This window comes from Tachypleus tridentatus, chromosome 9 (genome assembly GCF_004210375.1).
Source record: "Tachypleus tridentatus isolate NWPU-2018 chromosome 9, ASM421037v1, whole genome shotgun sequence".
NCBI classification, from domain to species: Eukaryota; Metazoa; Arthropoda; class Merostomata; order Xiphosura; family Limulidae; genus Tachypleus; species Tachypleus tridentatus.
The window spans coordinates 131,215,570-131,234,621 of record NC_134833.1 but is presented as its reverse complement, the minus strand read 5'-3'; the positions used below and the strand labels follow the sequence as shown (position 1 = coordinate 131,234,621).

Genomic DNA, 19,052 nt, shown 5'->3' with positions numbered 1-19,052 from the left:
CATAACAGGATTTCTAAATCTGCAACAAACATGGATTGTTTATGAATTATTACACAAAAAGTTATCAAAGCATTCAAGAAAGAATAAAAATAAGTAAAATCAGTAGCATTCAAATAGAACAATAAGGTTTAAACTGAATAAATTAAACCGATAAAATAAGAAGAGCATTAAAACCCTATAAGATTCAAGAACTTAAAACAATGCCTACTGTACCTTGAACTTCTCTCTGAATACTGACAGTAAGGGAGGCTTCGCCTGCACAGTTGACTGCTGTACAGGTATAGTCACCATCATCCTCGGCAGTGAGCCCTCTGATGTGCAGACTACATACGCCAGTGTCAGGGTTGTATGAAACTTGGCGTCTAGAAGGCAGAAATAATAAAACATATTCATAATTAATTCAAACATAAGAAAAAGGCTGTATTTTCATACAGTTAGTTATATGTTTAAACGAAGAAGTTTCTAAAATAAGAAGAGGTGCAATTCATGATACTTTAACTTAGGTATCACGGCAAAACATCAGAACATGAAACTGTCAATCAAATGAGACATGGCACTCGGCACAAGAAGTATATTGTGTTCAACAAGAAATAATGTGAATGCTAGAGAAAAAAATGCAATAGTTTAATTAGATACTATAATGTATAAGATACCAAATGTATATCAAACTACAGTGATACTATGATGTTTACAAAGCTTCGTGTCATGACTGACCAGTTTCTCTGCATGACAAAACACTGGTTGCTGGTGTTTTAGACCAATTAATAGTTAGGTCTTGGAATAATAATAAGCTCAGTCTGTGTGACTACTCTTATTTGTAAAACATATTTGAACCTAAATATGGGATTTGATTACACAGACAGTTAACATTTTCTTCAACTGAAAATGTGTTTCCAATAGATTCTTACCTCTCTCATAAAAAGCTTTCTAAACGTATACTGTCATCTATCACTATAAGTTCCCATTCTCCACTAACCTTGACACTCATAATTATCTCTGCATACTAGCATGAAAATGATTATGCACCAATCCTCCACCAACAAGAGTCTAACACTATTCCTGCCATAACAAGTGTTCTCTGATCTTGCAGCTGTTAACCACTTCAAGGTTATTCAGATCACACCAAACCACACAGGAACTGAGGAGGATGGGTGGAAGATGTAAGAGTCAATAAGTATTTATCATAAATACATTTTCAATTTTGGAAAATATTAATTTCAGATACAATATCTCATCTCTTCTCACAAAAAAAACAGAATCTCACATTAAACCAGTGGAGGGCTGGTGGAAATATGATCTTTATTTAGGAAGTTCCCAAAAGAAAACTGTAGGGTGTGAGAAGAAATGATAAACAACAAGCCCATGGGAGACTACACTACTTTTGAGCCAGTTATACTGTTCACCATTTAGTAATGTGTCACCAAAATGGGAGAAAACATGAAGGAACCCCAAGAAAAAATGATGTAGAGTAGATAGAGTGTGACTGATCGTACTTGAAATACATGGAAGTTTGACTTAAACCATCACCTGGTGGCATTTGGAGCTGTACATTAGGTCTGTGGGAGGAAGAAGGTCCTTCACTTTTAACCTCAAAAATGGATACTGGTAGGAAACAGGAGCTTCTGTACCAAAAACTTGCCTCTGCATGTATGCACTTCCAACACAAACAACATGAGATTCACTGGGAACCAACAACTGACAGATGCTACAAAGGTGGAGAGACCAGGTAGGTGTTTCTCTACAGTCCAGAACCTGGTGGCATTGAGAATGTTTCATCCAGTCTGCAGCAGGAGGAGGGTACTCAGCCTTACACATGTGGGATTCATATGTCTCATCCAGCTACAACCAACACCAGATCCACTGGGAACCAGTATCCTGTGGACTATGGAAAGAGAGAACACTATTTGGGGTTGGTTTTCCAGTCTAAAACCTGGCATCATTGGAAATTTATTGTCTTGTTCACATTAGGAGAAAGGTATAATCTAACCAAGTATTAGAACTTATGTGGCTAATCCAGCCCCAACTAACACCTGATCCCTGGGTAATGAAGTATGGCAAATGGTTTGAAGGAAGGTGTCTCAGCCAGAGGGGCAAACTGCAACATGTGGTGAAGTATTACATATAACACCTTGTGGCATCTGGAATTAAACAACAGGTCTGCAGTAAGAAGAGCACCACACCAGTAGAATGCCACCATTTTACTTTCAACTTTGTGGTATTGTGTACCCTGAAGAGAATGGACCTCCATAGTCCACTACTCCAATGGGTAGGAACTGTTAAGTGGTAAAGACTACCATACTCCACTAGAAGGAGAAAAAAAAATGCTTTAGAGATTCCAGAGAACCACAGCATTGGAGGCAGTGCAACAAGTTACCATAATAATCTTTTTAAAATGCACAGCAATCATGTCAACAAAGTCAATTAACCAACACCTGGCAATATCTGGAATTAAACATCAGTTCTGCACTAGAAAAAGCCTCAACTCCAAGGAACATCAGAGATGGACAGTAATCCCTATCTGCTTTACTCATGTTAGTCAATGAGTGTACTGTCTTGGAGGAGCATATTTACAAAGCAACAGACCACAAGATATACCTACGAATATTCCTATAAAACACTTGATTTTCATGGCCTGCGTAAAATAACCTTAGGACATATTATGATGTTTTATTTTGATGCACAGAGGCTTGGCTTCCTTGTTTCTGAATTTTACACAAAGCTACACGAGGGCTGTCTGCACTAACCATCCCTAATTTAGCAGTGTAAGACTAGAGGAAGGCATTCATAGAGTTGATCAATCAACACTTGGCAGCACTTGGAATTGTACATGAGGTCTTTGATATGAATAGCCTCAATGTTACAGTCATCTAGCATGGTATATGATCATAGATTATACAGTGTGAATTTAAGACTACATATACCTGGTCTGGCAACACTTCCTACAGAGCAGAATTCAAATGATGTCTCCAAAAGAAATGTAAAAATATGCAGCCAGGAGCATGGTAAGGTGACGGATCTGATTGGAAGAAAACATGAAAAGGCAACAATCATCCAAAGAAAGAGAAGAAAAGCACCAAGTGAATTAACTAGTGAATTCAACCCAGAATGATAATGAAAAAAGGTCACAGAAGAAGTGGGGATTTCATAAAAGAAACAAATGGACTTGGGAACCAATCATATCATATACCAACAGAGAACTCTGACCAGGCAAAGAACTGGAAAGTGGTATTAGAACAGTAATAAAGATGGCAAAATGAGAGAAAGGAAAAAGGTGTGATGAAAAATACCCTTTTGAGCAACCAATTCTAGGACATAAATGAATGATCAGGAAAGAGGAGAATATTCCTATATTCACAAAATACAACTAACATCAATTGCAAACACATCAGATGGTAATTTTCACACACCAATAACAACAGAAAAAGGAACTTCAAGAAAAAGTGATTTAAAGAGCACAAAGATAAAATATCCACTGAAGGACTGGGAAAAGCATGGAAACCCACAGAGAGATACTAATCAGGAAGAGAAGCAGAGCAGGTAGAATGGGAAAATAAGGAAGGAAACCAACATGGACGAGACTGGCAACTGGAAAACAAAACCAAAATCATAAAACTGAAAAATAGCAGATAATGTCATCCTACAGCTCACAACAGAGGAAATTTAAACTCCCTTTTCAAATAGTAGGATGATAAGGATGAATACCCCTTAGAATTTACTAAAGGTTGTACATGTGCCACATACATAAGTCACTGTCGAGAAAAATGAACAGAACGAAAAACAATGTATGCTTCACGTGACTATCTGGGCCCAACAGACAAAGGATCAGACAAAGCCACCCATGAAAATGGACTGCAGGTATGTATGTATGATACATGCTGGAGTGTGGCTGACAGAGATAAAGTTAGAGAAAGAAATGTGACACCAAAAAACAGTGCAGCAATTAAAATTGCATATGATATGGCTAATATATAACAACCAGCATGGCACTATATGGAGTAGTCTGAAGTATGGCAAGGACATGTGGAGAGAAAGGAATAATAGGATATGCATACAGGTGGCAATTCATGCAATTCTAACTAAGAGCACTGACTACTTCCATCAGAAGATAAGGAACAAGATACTAAAATTAGGAAAGTGGTGTATTGGGATGAGTCACAAAAGTATCCAAATGGGTAGATCCAAAGAGCACTCTGTAAAGACAAAATCATGTGATGGCATAATAACCAATTTGTAACCAAATTCAGGGTACTCAGATTATGACCTGCCAACAAAATAATGGGATAGTTGTGATCTCAACACATTATAACTAATGTTTGAAATCAGAGGTCTGATTGAGTGCCCCTTACCAGCGATGTACGAGACTACTATAAAAACATCGAAGTAAATTATTACCAACCTAACAATCAACAAAAAATAAAGAAAAGACACATTAACAGCATGAAGTTTCAAAAGATTTATACTGAGAGAGAACTAATAGCCCAAAACTTCCTAGATGTTGAGATACATCTTCCAACCAGAAAAGGAAACATCTATAAAATGTGGAATACCAGATGAAGAGTAAGTGGTACATTCACAGTAGTATTTTTCCAATTCAACCACCAGTCAAAGTCAGTCTGAAAGGAATGGATAAGAGTAAAAGAGGCATCTAATACTTGTAACTCAGGTAGAGTAGGCAGTGCCTGACAAAGGAGGGAATTGAAAGACACAACCAGACGAATAAAAAATATTGTAGGTGTAAGGAAAAACAACTTCTTATTTATACTTTTGTAAAAGTTAAACCTAAAATACCATTGAATAAGTTTATAGTGTGACCTTTTTACATTTACAATTGTGTAAAAAATACGATTATAGTAGTTTATTCTATGGCATATATAAATTAGAATAGTTTAAGTTGTGTTCATGATGTGTAAATGAAATTTTCTAGTTATGGAAAAGATTTGTTGTAAAGTTGGCGACCTTGATTTACCAATTTGATCTAAAATATTGAATGAATGCAAATCATAATTTCGCTGTGGTTCACCCTGACAGACTCAAATAGTTCTTCAACATACAACGTAGAAAATATGAAACAATGTGTGAGCTTAAAAACCCTTTAAAACAGAATTTGACATAATTTTAATAGCATGGAAACGAGCCAACCTCTGGTCATTCTTTATTGGCATACCCCTTCTGGACCATGTGACCTCAGGGGGCGGGTTTCCCCGCACACGGCATTCAAAGCTAGCATCACCACCCTCAATAAATCGTCCGCCTATTGGGGGCTTTTCAAATATGGGTGGGGTTGCGTTAGGTGGTCGTCTCTTCGAAATAAGCCTGAAAATAAAAAAAAAAATACTAGGTCAGTCCTACAGTTTAATTTACCAAAAGTTGTACTTCTAAAATTATTTAGTATAATCAAATGACAAAATTACAAAAAAAAAGTTTAAGTGACAAAGAAAACACGAAAAACTTCGTAGATCAGAACACAACATCGTAAATGAGTAACATTGTAGCAAATTTCTGTTTGTTTCTGTTGTACTTTCACCAAATTTGAAGAAGCTTGAAAACAATACAGTATCGCCAGAAATTCATATTGATTTATGATTTTTTCACGAATTATTGCTCAGTGCTACTACCAGTTACCCATTCTTGTTGTTGTTGTACAGTGTTTTATTTGTGTTACTCTGTCTCAGCGCCAGGCTACACAAAAGGCTATGTGCTCCAGCTCTTTCCACCAAGGGGAATCGAGCCCCGGATATCATAGTTGTAAGTCCATCAACATTTCGTTGACCCACCGGGGAATGGAAAGTACTTTTCAGCTTTGTTATATATCACACTAAGCACAGAGCATAAAAAGTCGCATTAAATAGTATTTTTTTATGTGAAAATACTATTCTCTTACAGAGTACAGTGATAATTTTGCTATATAACATTGTAATGATTGAATATCTTTACTGCTTGAAACATTATTCATTTGCATGAACGTTTCAAACAAAATGACCCCTTTTTTACGTGCAAAATGTAATAATAAACAGAAATATTAAAAATCTTGAGTCCAAAAGCGAGACATTTATTGCAATTTTTTTTCCCTAAATGACGAGTAAGTTCTATTCGAAACGTCAGGCAAGATAATACAGACGCAATAAAACATTTTAACATGTTTCCATTATTCATGAAAGGCTGGACAAGAACTTTCTGTTATAGTCAATAGCACCCACCGCCGTCTCTTGAGCTACTTGAATCGAATAATGAGATTTGATCAAAACTTTTTAAACGCACCCACAGCACTAAAGTGTAGAATGCGACTTTGCGACAACGTGAATGGAACCATTATTGCTAAGGTATAGGTCCGCCGATTTACCAACAAGGCCATGACCGGACCTAATCTCTTGATCATTCTGTTTCTTGTCAATTTTGTACATATAACAGTGGACGTTCAGCCTGGAAGTATGCGCAATTAAGTACACGTTTATTTTAAGCGTTGAGTATGTTCCGCCATTTTATTTATTCTCTATGGCTTTTCTAAAACAGAGCTTCTCTTGTTTTATTTTTGGAATTTTTTTAGGCATGGCCAAATTTATTACCTAGATCAATAAAGAGTCTTCGTAGTTTTGGAATGATTACGTAAAAACTAAATTATTTCAAACAACAAAGAGCATTTTTTTCTAACCATGAATTGTGCAGTTAGAAACGAAAACTAAGCCTGGTGATCTTAAAAGTGCTCTTTATGTTTCCTATGTCCTTGAAGACTAAAAATAATTGATAGTGATGGCGCATGTACGAGAAAGTATGAGTTCCAGTTCCACATACTTCATTGCCGTGTTTCTAAAAACAAATTCTCCTCAAGCTTTCTAGAAAGTAATGAGCGTTATTTTTTTGTGGCTAAACATTGCATAAAATCAATACATGCGTAAAAATACAGATATGTAAATAGACGTCTTTTCTCATTTTGTTTTCTCTCTCTCATAAACATTGTCATTAATATATGTCTTAAAACGACTCTATATTCTAAATCAGGAGTGAATATGCCTAAATCTTATAGTACTTGTCCAGGCCATGTGTCAAGTACAAAATAATAAAATGGATTTCTACAAATTATCTGACTTCTAGTCAATGGTACAAGTATCTTTGCCAACATATATCGATTATTTTTAAATCTTAGACTATTTTCTTAAAATACAAATATTTTGCTAAAAAGTATCAAATTTGGAAGACCCATGCCAACTTGTGCTATAAACCTATGTTATAAAATGAAGATTTAAAATTTCAAATGAACTTGACCCTCATAATTGGCTAACATATAAGTAGTCTTGAACTTAATATATTAATTTCTGTGGAATTTCGACGGTTTCATCCTGGTGATCTTTATTGTAAACTATTGATTGACATCTAATTTTCATTATTACAAGCTTCTGCATAAGGTTTTGTGAAACCTCTTTCCATAGATCCTCCAATGGAGTTTAACATGTATGGGATGTTTGTTTGTTTGTTTTGAATTTCGAATAGCTTCCCTCTAGACTTACACAGGAAAATTAGGGACGGCGGCTAGTCATTACCACCCACCGCCAACTCTTGGGCTACTCTTTTACCAACGAATAGTGGGATTGATCGTGACATTATAACGCTACAACGGCTAGGAGGGCGAGCATGTTTTGGTGCAATCGCGATTCGAACCCGCGACCCTCAGATTACGAGTCGAACGCCTTAACCCACCTGGCCTGTATGGGGTGAAATACAATTGTTGTGATTATAGTTTGTTCAAACATTTTGCCATGGAAATAGTTGCTGATTTCGAGGTGTTGTTAGAAGTTTGTGAATTTATGGTTTGTAAGCCTTTGTAAACTTTAAATCATTGTTTTTTTTTCTTGTTAACCGTACCCTGATATTTTCCCAGCTTCTTCGCAGTTTTTTTCGGGTGGAATCGAATAGTTCTGTTCCTTAAATATTTATTATCAGCAGCCTTGGACATGACACACTAATATTAAGTGAATCATATCCTAATAAAAGTATAGCAAAACATACAAAACTTCTGGCATATTACGCCTAAATGTTTGACCGGAAACCTAAGCTCTTTACGGTTTTGATTAACCAAGTTGCGAATCCCTCATTCCTATTTGTTGAAAATATGCCATTTTATAATATAAACACACACAAATATACAGATGGACACAAATAAATAATCCTTCCCAACCAGCAAAGCGGACAATAACACTGTATTGAATCTTCAAGGCCAGTAACAGACTTGGCCAGTTCAAACTTATTTATCTGGTTCTAAGTTCGGTAGGTGGAAATATTGTTAAGCCAAACATGCAGATTGTGGGCAGATGTTCTCTGACTCATATACCAAATGAAAAGAGTCACGTTTTCTGACGTTTGAATTATTTCAGTGAATTATCTGAATCTATTTATTATGTATATAGGCGAGCTCTGCTAATAATTGATAGATCCTACTATTATTTCCATACTTGGTAATTTTCACGTGAGATTACGAGTCTTACACACGGTACTACAGTCAGAATGCAACGTAAGTGTGTGCGCGAGCGTATATGTTCACAGTACCTAAAAAATTTCAACACGAAGTTAAAAGTGTAAATCAAAATATATACTGAGATCTGCATAATTATTTATATTCACAAAAATGTTGTATTTCAAAAATTTGTTTATTTTTGCATAGTGACAAGAAGGCGTAAAAACAATTTTCATTATATCTGTCAGCTGTCTTGATTATGAATACAATATTAATTGAGATTAGGCTTAAAAAGTAAGGCAAAATATAACGCAGCGTTATCGGCTTTCTTCTCAACTGCATAAAGTGAAATTTTGATTAATTATTGCAAGCAGTTCTAATATTATTTTTACATCATATAAAACTTACATCCGAGTTGCACCAGTTGTTTTCCACCTTTAATGAACCATTTACCACACAGAAGTATTTCCTTGTGTTTTTGCAAATACCAATGCCTCCGGATAAATTAACTTACACCATGTAATAACGCCAACATTCAGAGAAATGAATACACGTAAAGTTATTAAAAAATAATTGAGTAATCCAAAATGTCACGAGATTTACTGTGTAAATAGTTGCAGTAAGAACGACAAATCTTAGGTGAAAGGTAAAGGACATTAACTAATCTAACACACTTACAAAACAATCGCTAACAACTGTATGTGTTTTAGCGTGTATTTTTTAAGCGCAAAGCCACATAATGGGCTACATACTCTGTGCCCTCCACAGGTATTGATCCCGACTTTTAATGTTATAAGCCCTTAAACTTATCAATGGAGAGCGCATTGTTTTCACGTTATCGTGGAAAAAAATAGAATAAGAACTAGAAAGACCCACTTTTCATTTTAGTAGCGGATTTAATTAAATGTTGTTGGCCCAGAAATTAATAATTTTTGTCGGCCCTATATCCCGTATAATTTTACATAAAATGAAATTATCAATAGGGCCCCATTAAGACCATCAGCTCTGGGGCTGAGCCCTTACCTAAATACGCCACTGCTTATCATGCGTATTATTTCGTAAAATGTAACATGCTTACTGTTTATTCACTTTCGTTTACTCATTGTTTCAACACAAAAATAGAAAGTTACAATAGAATTTTTTTTACTGTGGAATGAGTCCGAAATTATTAGTATTCTAGCCACAGTAAAATAATAACAAGAAATTTTGTTTTGTTTCAGAATTTTGCACAAAGCAATACGAGTTCTACCTGCGCATAGCCTTCTCTAACCTAGATGGATTACAAAATCACTAGATAGAAAGCAGCTGATAAACAAAGCGTACAAGACACTAGTGTCTATTTGACTGTGGCTTTTGTGCTATTGGGTTGTCGTTTCTTATAAGATGTCGCACTTTGCTTAAGACGATGGGGTATGACTTGTTGCAAGTTCCCTTCTGAATAGTCCTGAAACACCTTGATCTACATTCCTTGGTTGTTTTATATTGTCACTAAGTACAAAGGGTGTCTACATCTTAAAATTTCTAAATCTCCGACCTTAGCACATATTTATGATCTAAGTGAATGAATATTTTGCGTCGAAAAGGGCTGTAACATATTCTTCCCAAAAGTGATAACTTTGTTTTTGCAATATACTACCCATGTAATAGCGTCAAAAAATGTCAAAATGTAGTTCTGATACATGCTGTTTCACTGCAACGTTATAGTGACTGTGACTCTCATGTATAGATATTTTAAACTCGAAATTTTTAGTCTTTGCCCTATCTTCTCTCGTTTCTAAAATGAACAAAGCACCCAAGTAGAACGTTTTTTGATTAAAATTTGACAAAAAACCAAAAACTTCGAATATTATACTCTTGAAATGACTAATGTCCCCGTAAGTGTTATTCTCAAACACAGTAAAACGCTAAAAGTATGATAAAAAGTACAAAAATACGCATATAAATTACTTAATATGAAAATACTTTTTTTACAACTTTGTTTCTTTGATCCCCCAGTGGGAAGACGGCAAGCTTACGGACTTAAAAAGATAAAATTCGGAGTTAGATTCCCCATGGTGAACACAGCAATAGAAGGTTTCAAATATTTTTAGTATAGGTTATACTAGTTTTGTTGACTTTTATATTTTTGTGTTTCTGTCTTTTTATATATATAAATTGCACTATTTTATATGATCTGTTTGTTTGTTTTTCGAATTTCATGCAAAGCTACACGAGCGCTATCTACGCTATCCGTTCTTAATTTAGGAGTGTAAGACTAGAGGGAAGGCAGCTAGTCATCACCACCTACCGCCAACTCTTAGGCTACTCTTTTACCAATGAATAGTGGGATTGAGCGTCACATTATAACGCCCTCACGGCTGAAAGGGCGAGCATGTTTGATATGACTGGGATTTGAACCCATGATCCTCAGATTATAAGTCGAACGCCTTAACCTACCTAGCCATGCCGGGCCGTTATATGATTTAATTAAAACTTATCAGATATATAAGACTGTTTAGTGCAAGGAGTGTCATTAATTAATTTATTTTGTGTTTGTAATTCAATGATAGTGAGGCGATTAAAGGTTATGTTTGTAACCCATTAACGTCGAGGCTATACATATCTTTAGAAAGCTTAAGTGATAGATAAATAGCTGTGGCCAAACGAACGGAAACAGAGTAAAAGTAAAGTCACGAGAAATAAGATCAGATAAATCTTAGCAAAGGTAATGTTAACCGTCATGAGAATCAATGGCCTAACAGTTTATATGTAACAGTGAGATTAACAGTTTGACAGAGATAAATAAAATAATTTGCCTCATCAAATAATTGTTTTTAACTAATCGGACCCACCTGTGTGGACTTTGACAAAAGGCAGACGATTATTGGAAGTTCAGGATACTACTGCGATAAAAATAGATAAAAATAGTTCGGTTTCTTAACTGAATTCTTAAACACCTGAGCTGGTCTAAGTGAACTTTTGATAAAAAGAAGAGAACTGTATCGTATTTAAGATACAATTATGACCACTATAATGTGAATAGTTAAACACATACATTTAACTTGTTTCGAACATATACATTATTTTTAAAACAAATGGAGTGTATACTGTTTGTTTATTGTCATATTTATTGCCAACAAATCACAGACACCTACGGTAAAAGAATGCTTAACCCAACACACCCATTATAAAATACACTACTAAAAGGTAGTTTGCGACAAAACCTTTTAGCTTGTTTTTAAATACATTTTACGGCACAATGTTCGTGACCTAGAAGATCAGTTCAGATTTACTATGAAATGATGTTATAGGGTTTTGCATTCAATGAAAAATATAGATTTGATCTTTGATGAAGAAATGACAATAAGATTGTTTAATAGTCACAGAAGCTTTGTTATAAAACTTAAAGATACCTCTGATATTTTATAATATCTGAAATTACTGTTCTATAATTTTGTAATACACGTCTCTTTCCGTAAAATTCATGTAAGTTAGTTTTTGTGACAGTTTCTTGCTGGCGATTATGTAAAACAAACATATGTAGCGATAATATAATACTTGAAAATTACTTTGTTTCTGCCAAACGATTTCCTTCAGTAAATTATTGTTTGTTTGAGAGAAACTCCTTAAGCATTTTGTTATACATTTCAATTACTGGTTGTACCATATTCTAAAACGACACGTCATGACAGCGTGGTTTGAGTGCTTGATTCGCCATCAAAACTATAAACAAAACTGATTTTGTTGGGTGAACATCATGATGTACAACATGCAAATCATTCGGTTACCTACAGGACGTAGTGTAACATATTAAAAATGTCGATGTCATAGTTTTTAGTTGCGTATATATAACACAAATATACTTGTAAATGATTACGACAACATCCAATTTTGTAAAGTCATGTTCAGAAACCTTTTTTTTTTTAAATTAAAGATTAACTTCCCCTTCACCTATTATGATTTTTTTCTCCGTTGAAGAACTCATGAACTTAATAATAAAAATGGAAAAGTACGGGAACCTATGCATCTAGTTCTTTTTCTATTATTAGTACTATTTTACAGTTATGAAAGTATTTTGTTTCTTGTTTGTTTTTTAATTTCGCGCTAAGCTACACGAAGACTATCGGCGCTAGCCGTCCCTATTTTAGCACTGTAAAACTAGAGGAAAGACAGTTAGTCATCACCACCCACCGCCAACTCTTGGGCTACTCTTTTACCAACGAATAGTAGGACTGACCGTCACATTATAATGCCCCACGGCTGAAAGGGCGAGCATGTTTGAGTTACAGGAAAATATTTTGAATCATACTGTAGACGTTGTGCAAATTCTAACTGGTGTAGAATGACAATAAATCAGTCTATTGGTGGTGATTAATTAGAAAAAGTTGTTGTTATTATATTAAACTACAACTACACAATGGGCTACATGTTTAGTGTGAAAAGTGTTATATGGACTAAAGTCAGTGGGGTAGGAATGTTGCGAAGTTAGCTACTTCATAAAAATTGCTCCATAAGTCTAGTTGTAATATAACACAAATTTGCGGCACAAAGTATCATAGAATCAGCACTAAATAGTACCAAGTATGATTAACTTTAGTTTTGATGAGTAGGTGTGTATGTAATGTGGAGGGAGGAGCATAGACCTTGGACCTTGTGATTTGCTTTCCTCAGGATTTCAGAACTAACGGTCCAGGTTCGAATCTGTATGATACCACAAATTATTTCCCGTACTTTAAACAAACAGTAAGTGCTTTTTTAAGTGACAGTCAATTCCTTAGAGTGGATAGTGAGTGGTAGGGTGATGTTGAACGATTTTCTTCGTTTAGTCAGTAGTGCAAAATTAGGGACAATGACAGATAACCTTAGTAGCTTGTTCGTTTGTTATAATGCAAAGCTACATAATAGGCTATTTCGCTCTGCCTACAAGAGGAAATCGAACCTTGGATTTTAGTGTTTAAAATCTATAAACTTACCTTTGGTCCACTAGGGTAATCTTAGTAAGTTTGCCATACATATATGTTACAAATAAAAATGATCTAAAATAATTTAAGATTTCATCTAACTCGAAATATAGTGGAACAAAAAATTCCAGTTAAAAATATCTACGTAGCCTATACTACAAATCAAGCAGTTTTACTACCTGACTGCTAAACAATATCTACGTAGCCTAGATTAGAAATAAAGTATTTTTCTCACTACTGCTAAAATATACCTACGAAGCCTAGACTACAAATGAAGCGGTTTTACAAACTGACTGCTAAAATATATCTACGTAGCCTAGACTACAAATAAATCAATCATACTAACTGACTGCTAAACAATATCTACGTAGCTTAAACTACAAATAAAGCAGTTTTACAAACTGACTGCTAAAAAAATATCTACGTAGCTTAGTCAGTTTGTTTGTTTGTTTGTTTTGAATTTCGCACAAAACTACTCGAGGGCTATCTGTGCTAGCCGTCCCTAATTTAGAAGTGTAAGACTAGAGGGAAGGCAACTAGTCATCACCACCCACCGCCAACTCTTGGGCTACTCTTTTACCAACGAATAGTGGGATTGACCGTCACATTATAACGTCCCCACGGCTGAAAGAACGAGCATGTTTGGCGCGACCGGGATGCAAACCCGAGACCCTCAGATTACGAGTCGCATGCCTTAACACGCTTGGCCATGCCGGGCCTACGTAGCTTAGACTACAAATAAAACGGTTTTACTAACTGACTGCTTATAGATACAAATATAAATATAAAAAAAAATAATTGGTCACAGTGTTTCGCTAAAACTTTCCTTCGTTTTACTCCTCATGCACTACTTTATATGAAACTGCACTGTATTAACTCTTGTAATATATATGTACATTGTATATCGAGATGTAATACTAGTACGCATTTTTCTTGCAATTTATTACGTGTATGAAAACGTGAATATGCAAGTTTATGGTTTTATTTATGTCACAAACATTCGCTCTGTTGTATCACTCATGCTAACAAAAATACCAAGTCGGTTAACTTTTATAAACTATTGTGTTTGGCAACATGCCATATCTTTGCCTGTAATATCGAAATAACGTCCTCTGTATTAAAGTGATCTGACATATAAACGCAATAACTACATATCATAAAAGGCACCAACCATTCATTAGTTTAAAAAAACAGCATAACACACTTTAAATTTTGGCTATGCTTTTCATGGAATTCGTTTCATTTATCATTAAAATCAAAGCAGCCAAATGTGCCAAGTTCATTACAAAAAAGAAAACAAAATATGTGAGTAGCTGACAACTTATTCAAATATGCCTACCTCTGGTGACACAATAAACCATACACTATCAAGTAAACAAATGTCTCGTTTCTCCGACTGTTTGTTTGTTTGTTTGGGAATTTCGCACAAAGCTACTCGAGGGCTATCTGTGCTAGCCGTCTCTACTTTAGCAGTGTAAAACTAGAGGGAAGGCAGCTAGTCATCACTACCCGCCGCCAACTCTTGGGCTACTCTTTACCAACGAATAGTGGGATTGACCGTCACGTTATACACCCCCACGGCTGGGAGAGCGAGCATGTTTAGCGTGACGCGGGCACGAACCCGCGACCCTCGGATTACGAGTCGCACGCCTTACGCGCTAGGCCATGCCGGGCCCGTTTCTCCGACATAACATTCACTGTATGAAACGTGTCTTAAGAGCTACTAATAGTTTCCACAAACATAAACTGATAAAAGTAAGACTTTCTTAAAGAGTATGTCAACGTAACTAACACGTTCTCAATTTCATATTTTTTTACCAATATTTCGATACTCTGAATAAGACGATTTTTGAAGTTCGCTATTCTTAAAAATATATTTTATTCTACACGAATCTAATTCTAAACTGGCAAATATATGTAACGTATTTAATATATATACATATATAGAGAAAGAAACATTAAAGTGGGATTCAGTTCTGTGCTTAGTATTCAGAAATAGTATAATTGTATGCCCTCTAGTGATAAATATGTGCTGTAAATTTACTGGAAATGGTGTTTGTTTGTTTAGAACTAAGCACAAAGCTACACAATGGGCTGTCTGTGCTCTGCCAACCATGGGTATCAAAACCCGACTTATAGCGGTGAGAGACCGCACATATGCCACTGTGGGGACTACTGGTTTGTTTGTTTTTGAATTTCGCAAAAAGCTACTCGAGGGCTACCTGTGATAGCCGTCCTTTATTTAGCAGTGTAAGACTAGAGGGAAGGCAACTAATCATCACCACACACCGCCAACTCTCGGGCTGCTCTTTTAACAACGAATAGTGGAATTGACCATCACTTTATAACGCCCCCACGGCTGAAAGGGCGAGCATGTTTGGTGCGACCGGGATTCGAACCCGCGACCCTCAGATTACGGGTCGAACGCCTTAACCCACCTGGCCATGCCGGGCAAAGGGGCCACTGGAAAGGTTAGATCACTTAAAATACAAACACGTACAAATACTAAAGATTCAACAATTAAATGATTATCACTTCACCACACTTCAAGAACAATTGCAAACAACAAATACACACAAAAAAAACAACAAACGTTAAATATTTTCAAATAATTACTGAAACAAACATTGATATATATTAACTATGGATATATGTTTACACGACAAAAGGTAAGCAACCAAATTATTGTAACTTTAACTTTAAGAATGTTTCTGCGCAAATATTAATGTGTTATTTATTTACGCGTTTTTAATCACCTGATGTTCACACATCGTGGTATTTCTGAATTTACAATTAATTAATACAGTGTAGCGTTTCGACGTTAAATTAAAAAATTCTGAATATTTGTTTGTTTTGAATTTGGCGCAAAGCTACTCGAGGGCTATCTGCACGAGTCGTCCTTAATTTAGCAGTGTAAGATTAGAGGGAGAGCAGCTAGTCATCACCACCCACCGCCAACTCTTAGGCTACTCTTTTACCAGCGATTAATGGGATTGATCGTCACATTATAATGCCCCCACGGCTGAATGGGCGAGCATATTTGGTGCAATAGAGATTTGAGCCCCAGACCCTCGGATTACGAGTCGAGTGCCTTAACCATCTGGCCATGCCAGGCCAGTTCTGACTGAAAAACCAGGCAAACAGTAATACGAATTCTTTAAAACACAATTTAAAACTAGTGAGACACAACCAGTTGAAAAAAAACAACAACACAGAAACTAATACATATTTTTAGCCACGAAAAAATTAATTTTCAATGGCAGCCAATAAAATCATAACTACAAAATAGAAACTAACCCTTTAGATTAAAGCTGAAACCTGACTAGTGATCCAAAAAATATATAGGCATTAAAAGATATGAAAATATTTAACTAAACAAAACCATTTTCACTAGTACCAAAGAGTAAAATAATGATAGAAAATACAAAATTATCATTTTCACAGAAATAACCATAAGGAAATTCTGATTAACAGTTCAGAAAAGGTTTTGGTTTGTTTCGAATTTTGCGCAAAGCTAGATGAGAGCTATCTGCACTAGCCATCTCTAATTTAGCAGTGTAAGACCAGAGGGAAGACAGCTACTCATCACCACCCACCGCCAACTCTTGGGCTACTCTTTTCCCAACGAATAGTGAGATTGACCGTCACCTTATAATGCCCCCAACCCCCCGGCTGAGAGGGCGAGCATATTTGATGTGACGGGGATTCGAACCCACGACTCTCAGGTTACGAGTAGAGTGCCTTAGCCACCTGGCCATGCCGGGCATTAAGAAAAGGTTTGATATAATACAGGAAAAGTAAAAACAATAGCATTATGTTTGTCAACAGCAAATTACAAAAATATCCATAGTTTTCGGTAGCTGGGAGATAAAACTTTTAATCATCATAAGAGTCTGACTGTCACAGATTTTCCTCGCAAACCTGGAATTGCGTAGTTATTTTTGTAACCTGTCCGGCATGGCCAGGAGGTTGAGGCACTCAACTCTCAATCCGAGGGTAGCGAATTCGAATCCCCCTCACACCAAACATGCTCGCCGTTTTAGCCGTGTGGGCGTTATAATGTGATGATCAATCCCACTATTCGTTGGTAAAAGAGTAGCCCAAGAGTTGGAGTTGGGTGGTGGTGACTAGCTGCCTTCCCTCTAGTCTTACGCTGTTAAATTAGGGACGGCTAGCGCAGATAGCCCTCGTGTAGCTTTGTGCAAAATTCAAAACAAACCAAAAACAAAATCTCGTAACCGTATAATAAAATGAGGAATAGAATTTTCAAAACTTATAAAGGCAGAAATTAAACTTCTAGTCTATATAAATGTGAGATAAGAATTCTACAGCCATGAAGAATAAAACTGTACATCGCAATATTTCATTATGTTACACTTGATAAGTTTTCATTGAAATACAAGTGACAATTCAATTACACCGGTTGGACATTAAATATGAAACAAATAAATTATTCTATAATTCGAGCTCTGACTTTGAACTTCTTGCTTATTATGACTTAAGTTGTTACAAATTCACAGGAATTAGCCGTCTAAAGGAGTCAAGGATTCCAAACTACAGTTAGACTCTTAATTCGTCAATACTTCTGTTACTGGGGTCAGGAAATTATCTACTTTCATATATTTATCTGGCAGAAGTGTATTTTTAACGTTTCCGTAATTTTTTCAACTGCACTTCCAAACGAGCAATTATTGTATTCTTCCAAAAGATTTGTAACATAAAAGGAACTTCAGAATTATGTTCATAATTTGTTTTATTTTTGCTTTTTTAATAGAGTATAAATATAAATATTGTTTGTTTGTTTGTTTGTTTTCAATTCCGCGCAAAGCAACTCAAGAGCTGTCTGCGCTAGCCGTCCCTAATTTGCAGTGTAAGACTAGAGGGAGGGCAGCTAGTCATTACCACCCACCTCCAACTCTTGGGCTACTCTTTTAACAACGCTTAGTGGGATTTACCATAACATTATAACGCCTACACGGCTGAAAGGGCGAGCATGTTTTGGTGCGACGGGGATTCGAACTCGTGACCCTCGGATTACGAGTCGAACGCCTTAACCTACCTGGCCATGCCGGGCCCATAAAAATAATAGAAAAAAACTCGAAAGTTCGGGCCTGGGTAAATTGTAATTTGTGGAAAAAAAATTAAAGTGTTATGGAATAAAACTACAAAAAAAAAGGGAGTAAAAGAATAAGAAGGGCTGTTAACTTTAAAAGTTAAGAACAGAATCAAATAATAGCACACAATCACAGATAAAGAAAAAGCTAACTCAACAATATCAGTTTTTAAATTAGCGCGAAAACAAATGCTTTACATAGGTCGTTTTCAAAAATAGAAATATAGCATATTCATCACGACCGAAAAGTGTTGTCATAGCAATGAAGAACAAAAAACAATTCGTAACGACTGTTGTTAACAATGAGAAGAAACGATTTAAGAAACGTCTTGAATATGCGATGGCATCACACAGCTGAACAGAGCAAGGATCGAAGCTGATTCAGCTCTGAAGTAATATAAACTTTAAATACCCTGAAAATCAGTGTTTCTAAAATAGAATGTTGCAGCTGTTCTGTAGGAGCGAAGAATAGGACTCTATTGCTCCTACGCGCCTTAATTAATGACATCACTCGTGAGTAACCTTAACCTGATATTGCAAGAATGTAACCAGT

The 19,052-nt window shown here is 35.8% G+C and overlaps 1 protein-coding gene across 1 annotated transcript in view; it reads right to left on the bottom strand.

The window, feature by feature from the left end:
- Positions 1 to 19,052, bottom strand: part of LOC143227488 (uncharacterized) — a 457,070-nt gene that overhangs the window by 193,838 nt on the left and 244,180 nt on the right. The window contains 2 exon segments of the mRNA XM_076458930.1: positions 214 to 362; positions 5,140 to 5,313. Coding sequence (XP_076315045.1) covers positions 214 to 362; positions 5,140 to 5,313 — 323 coding nt within the window.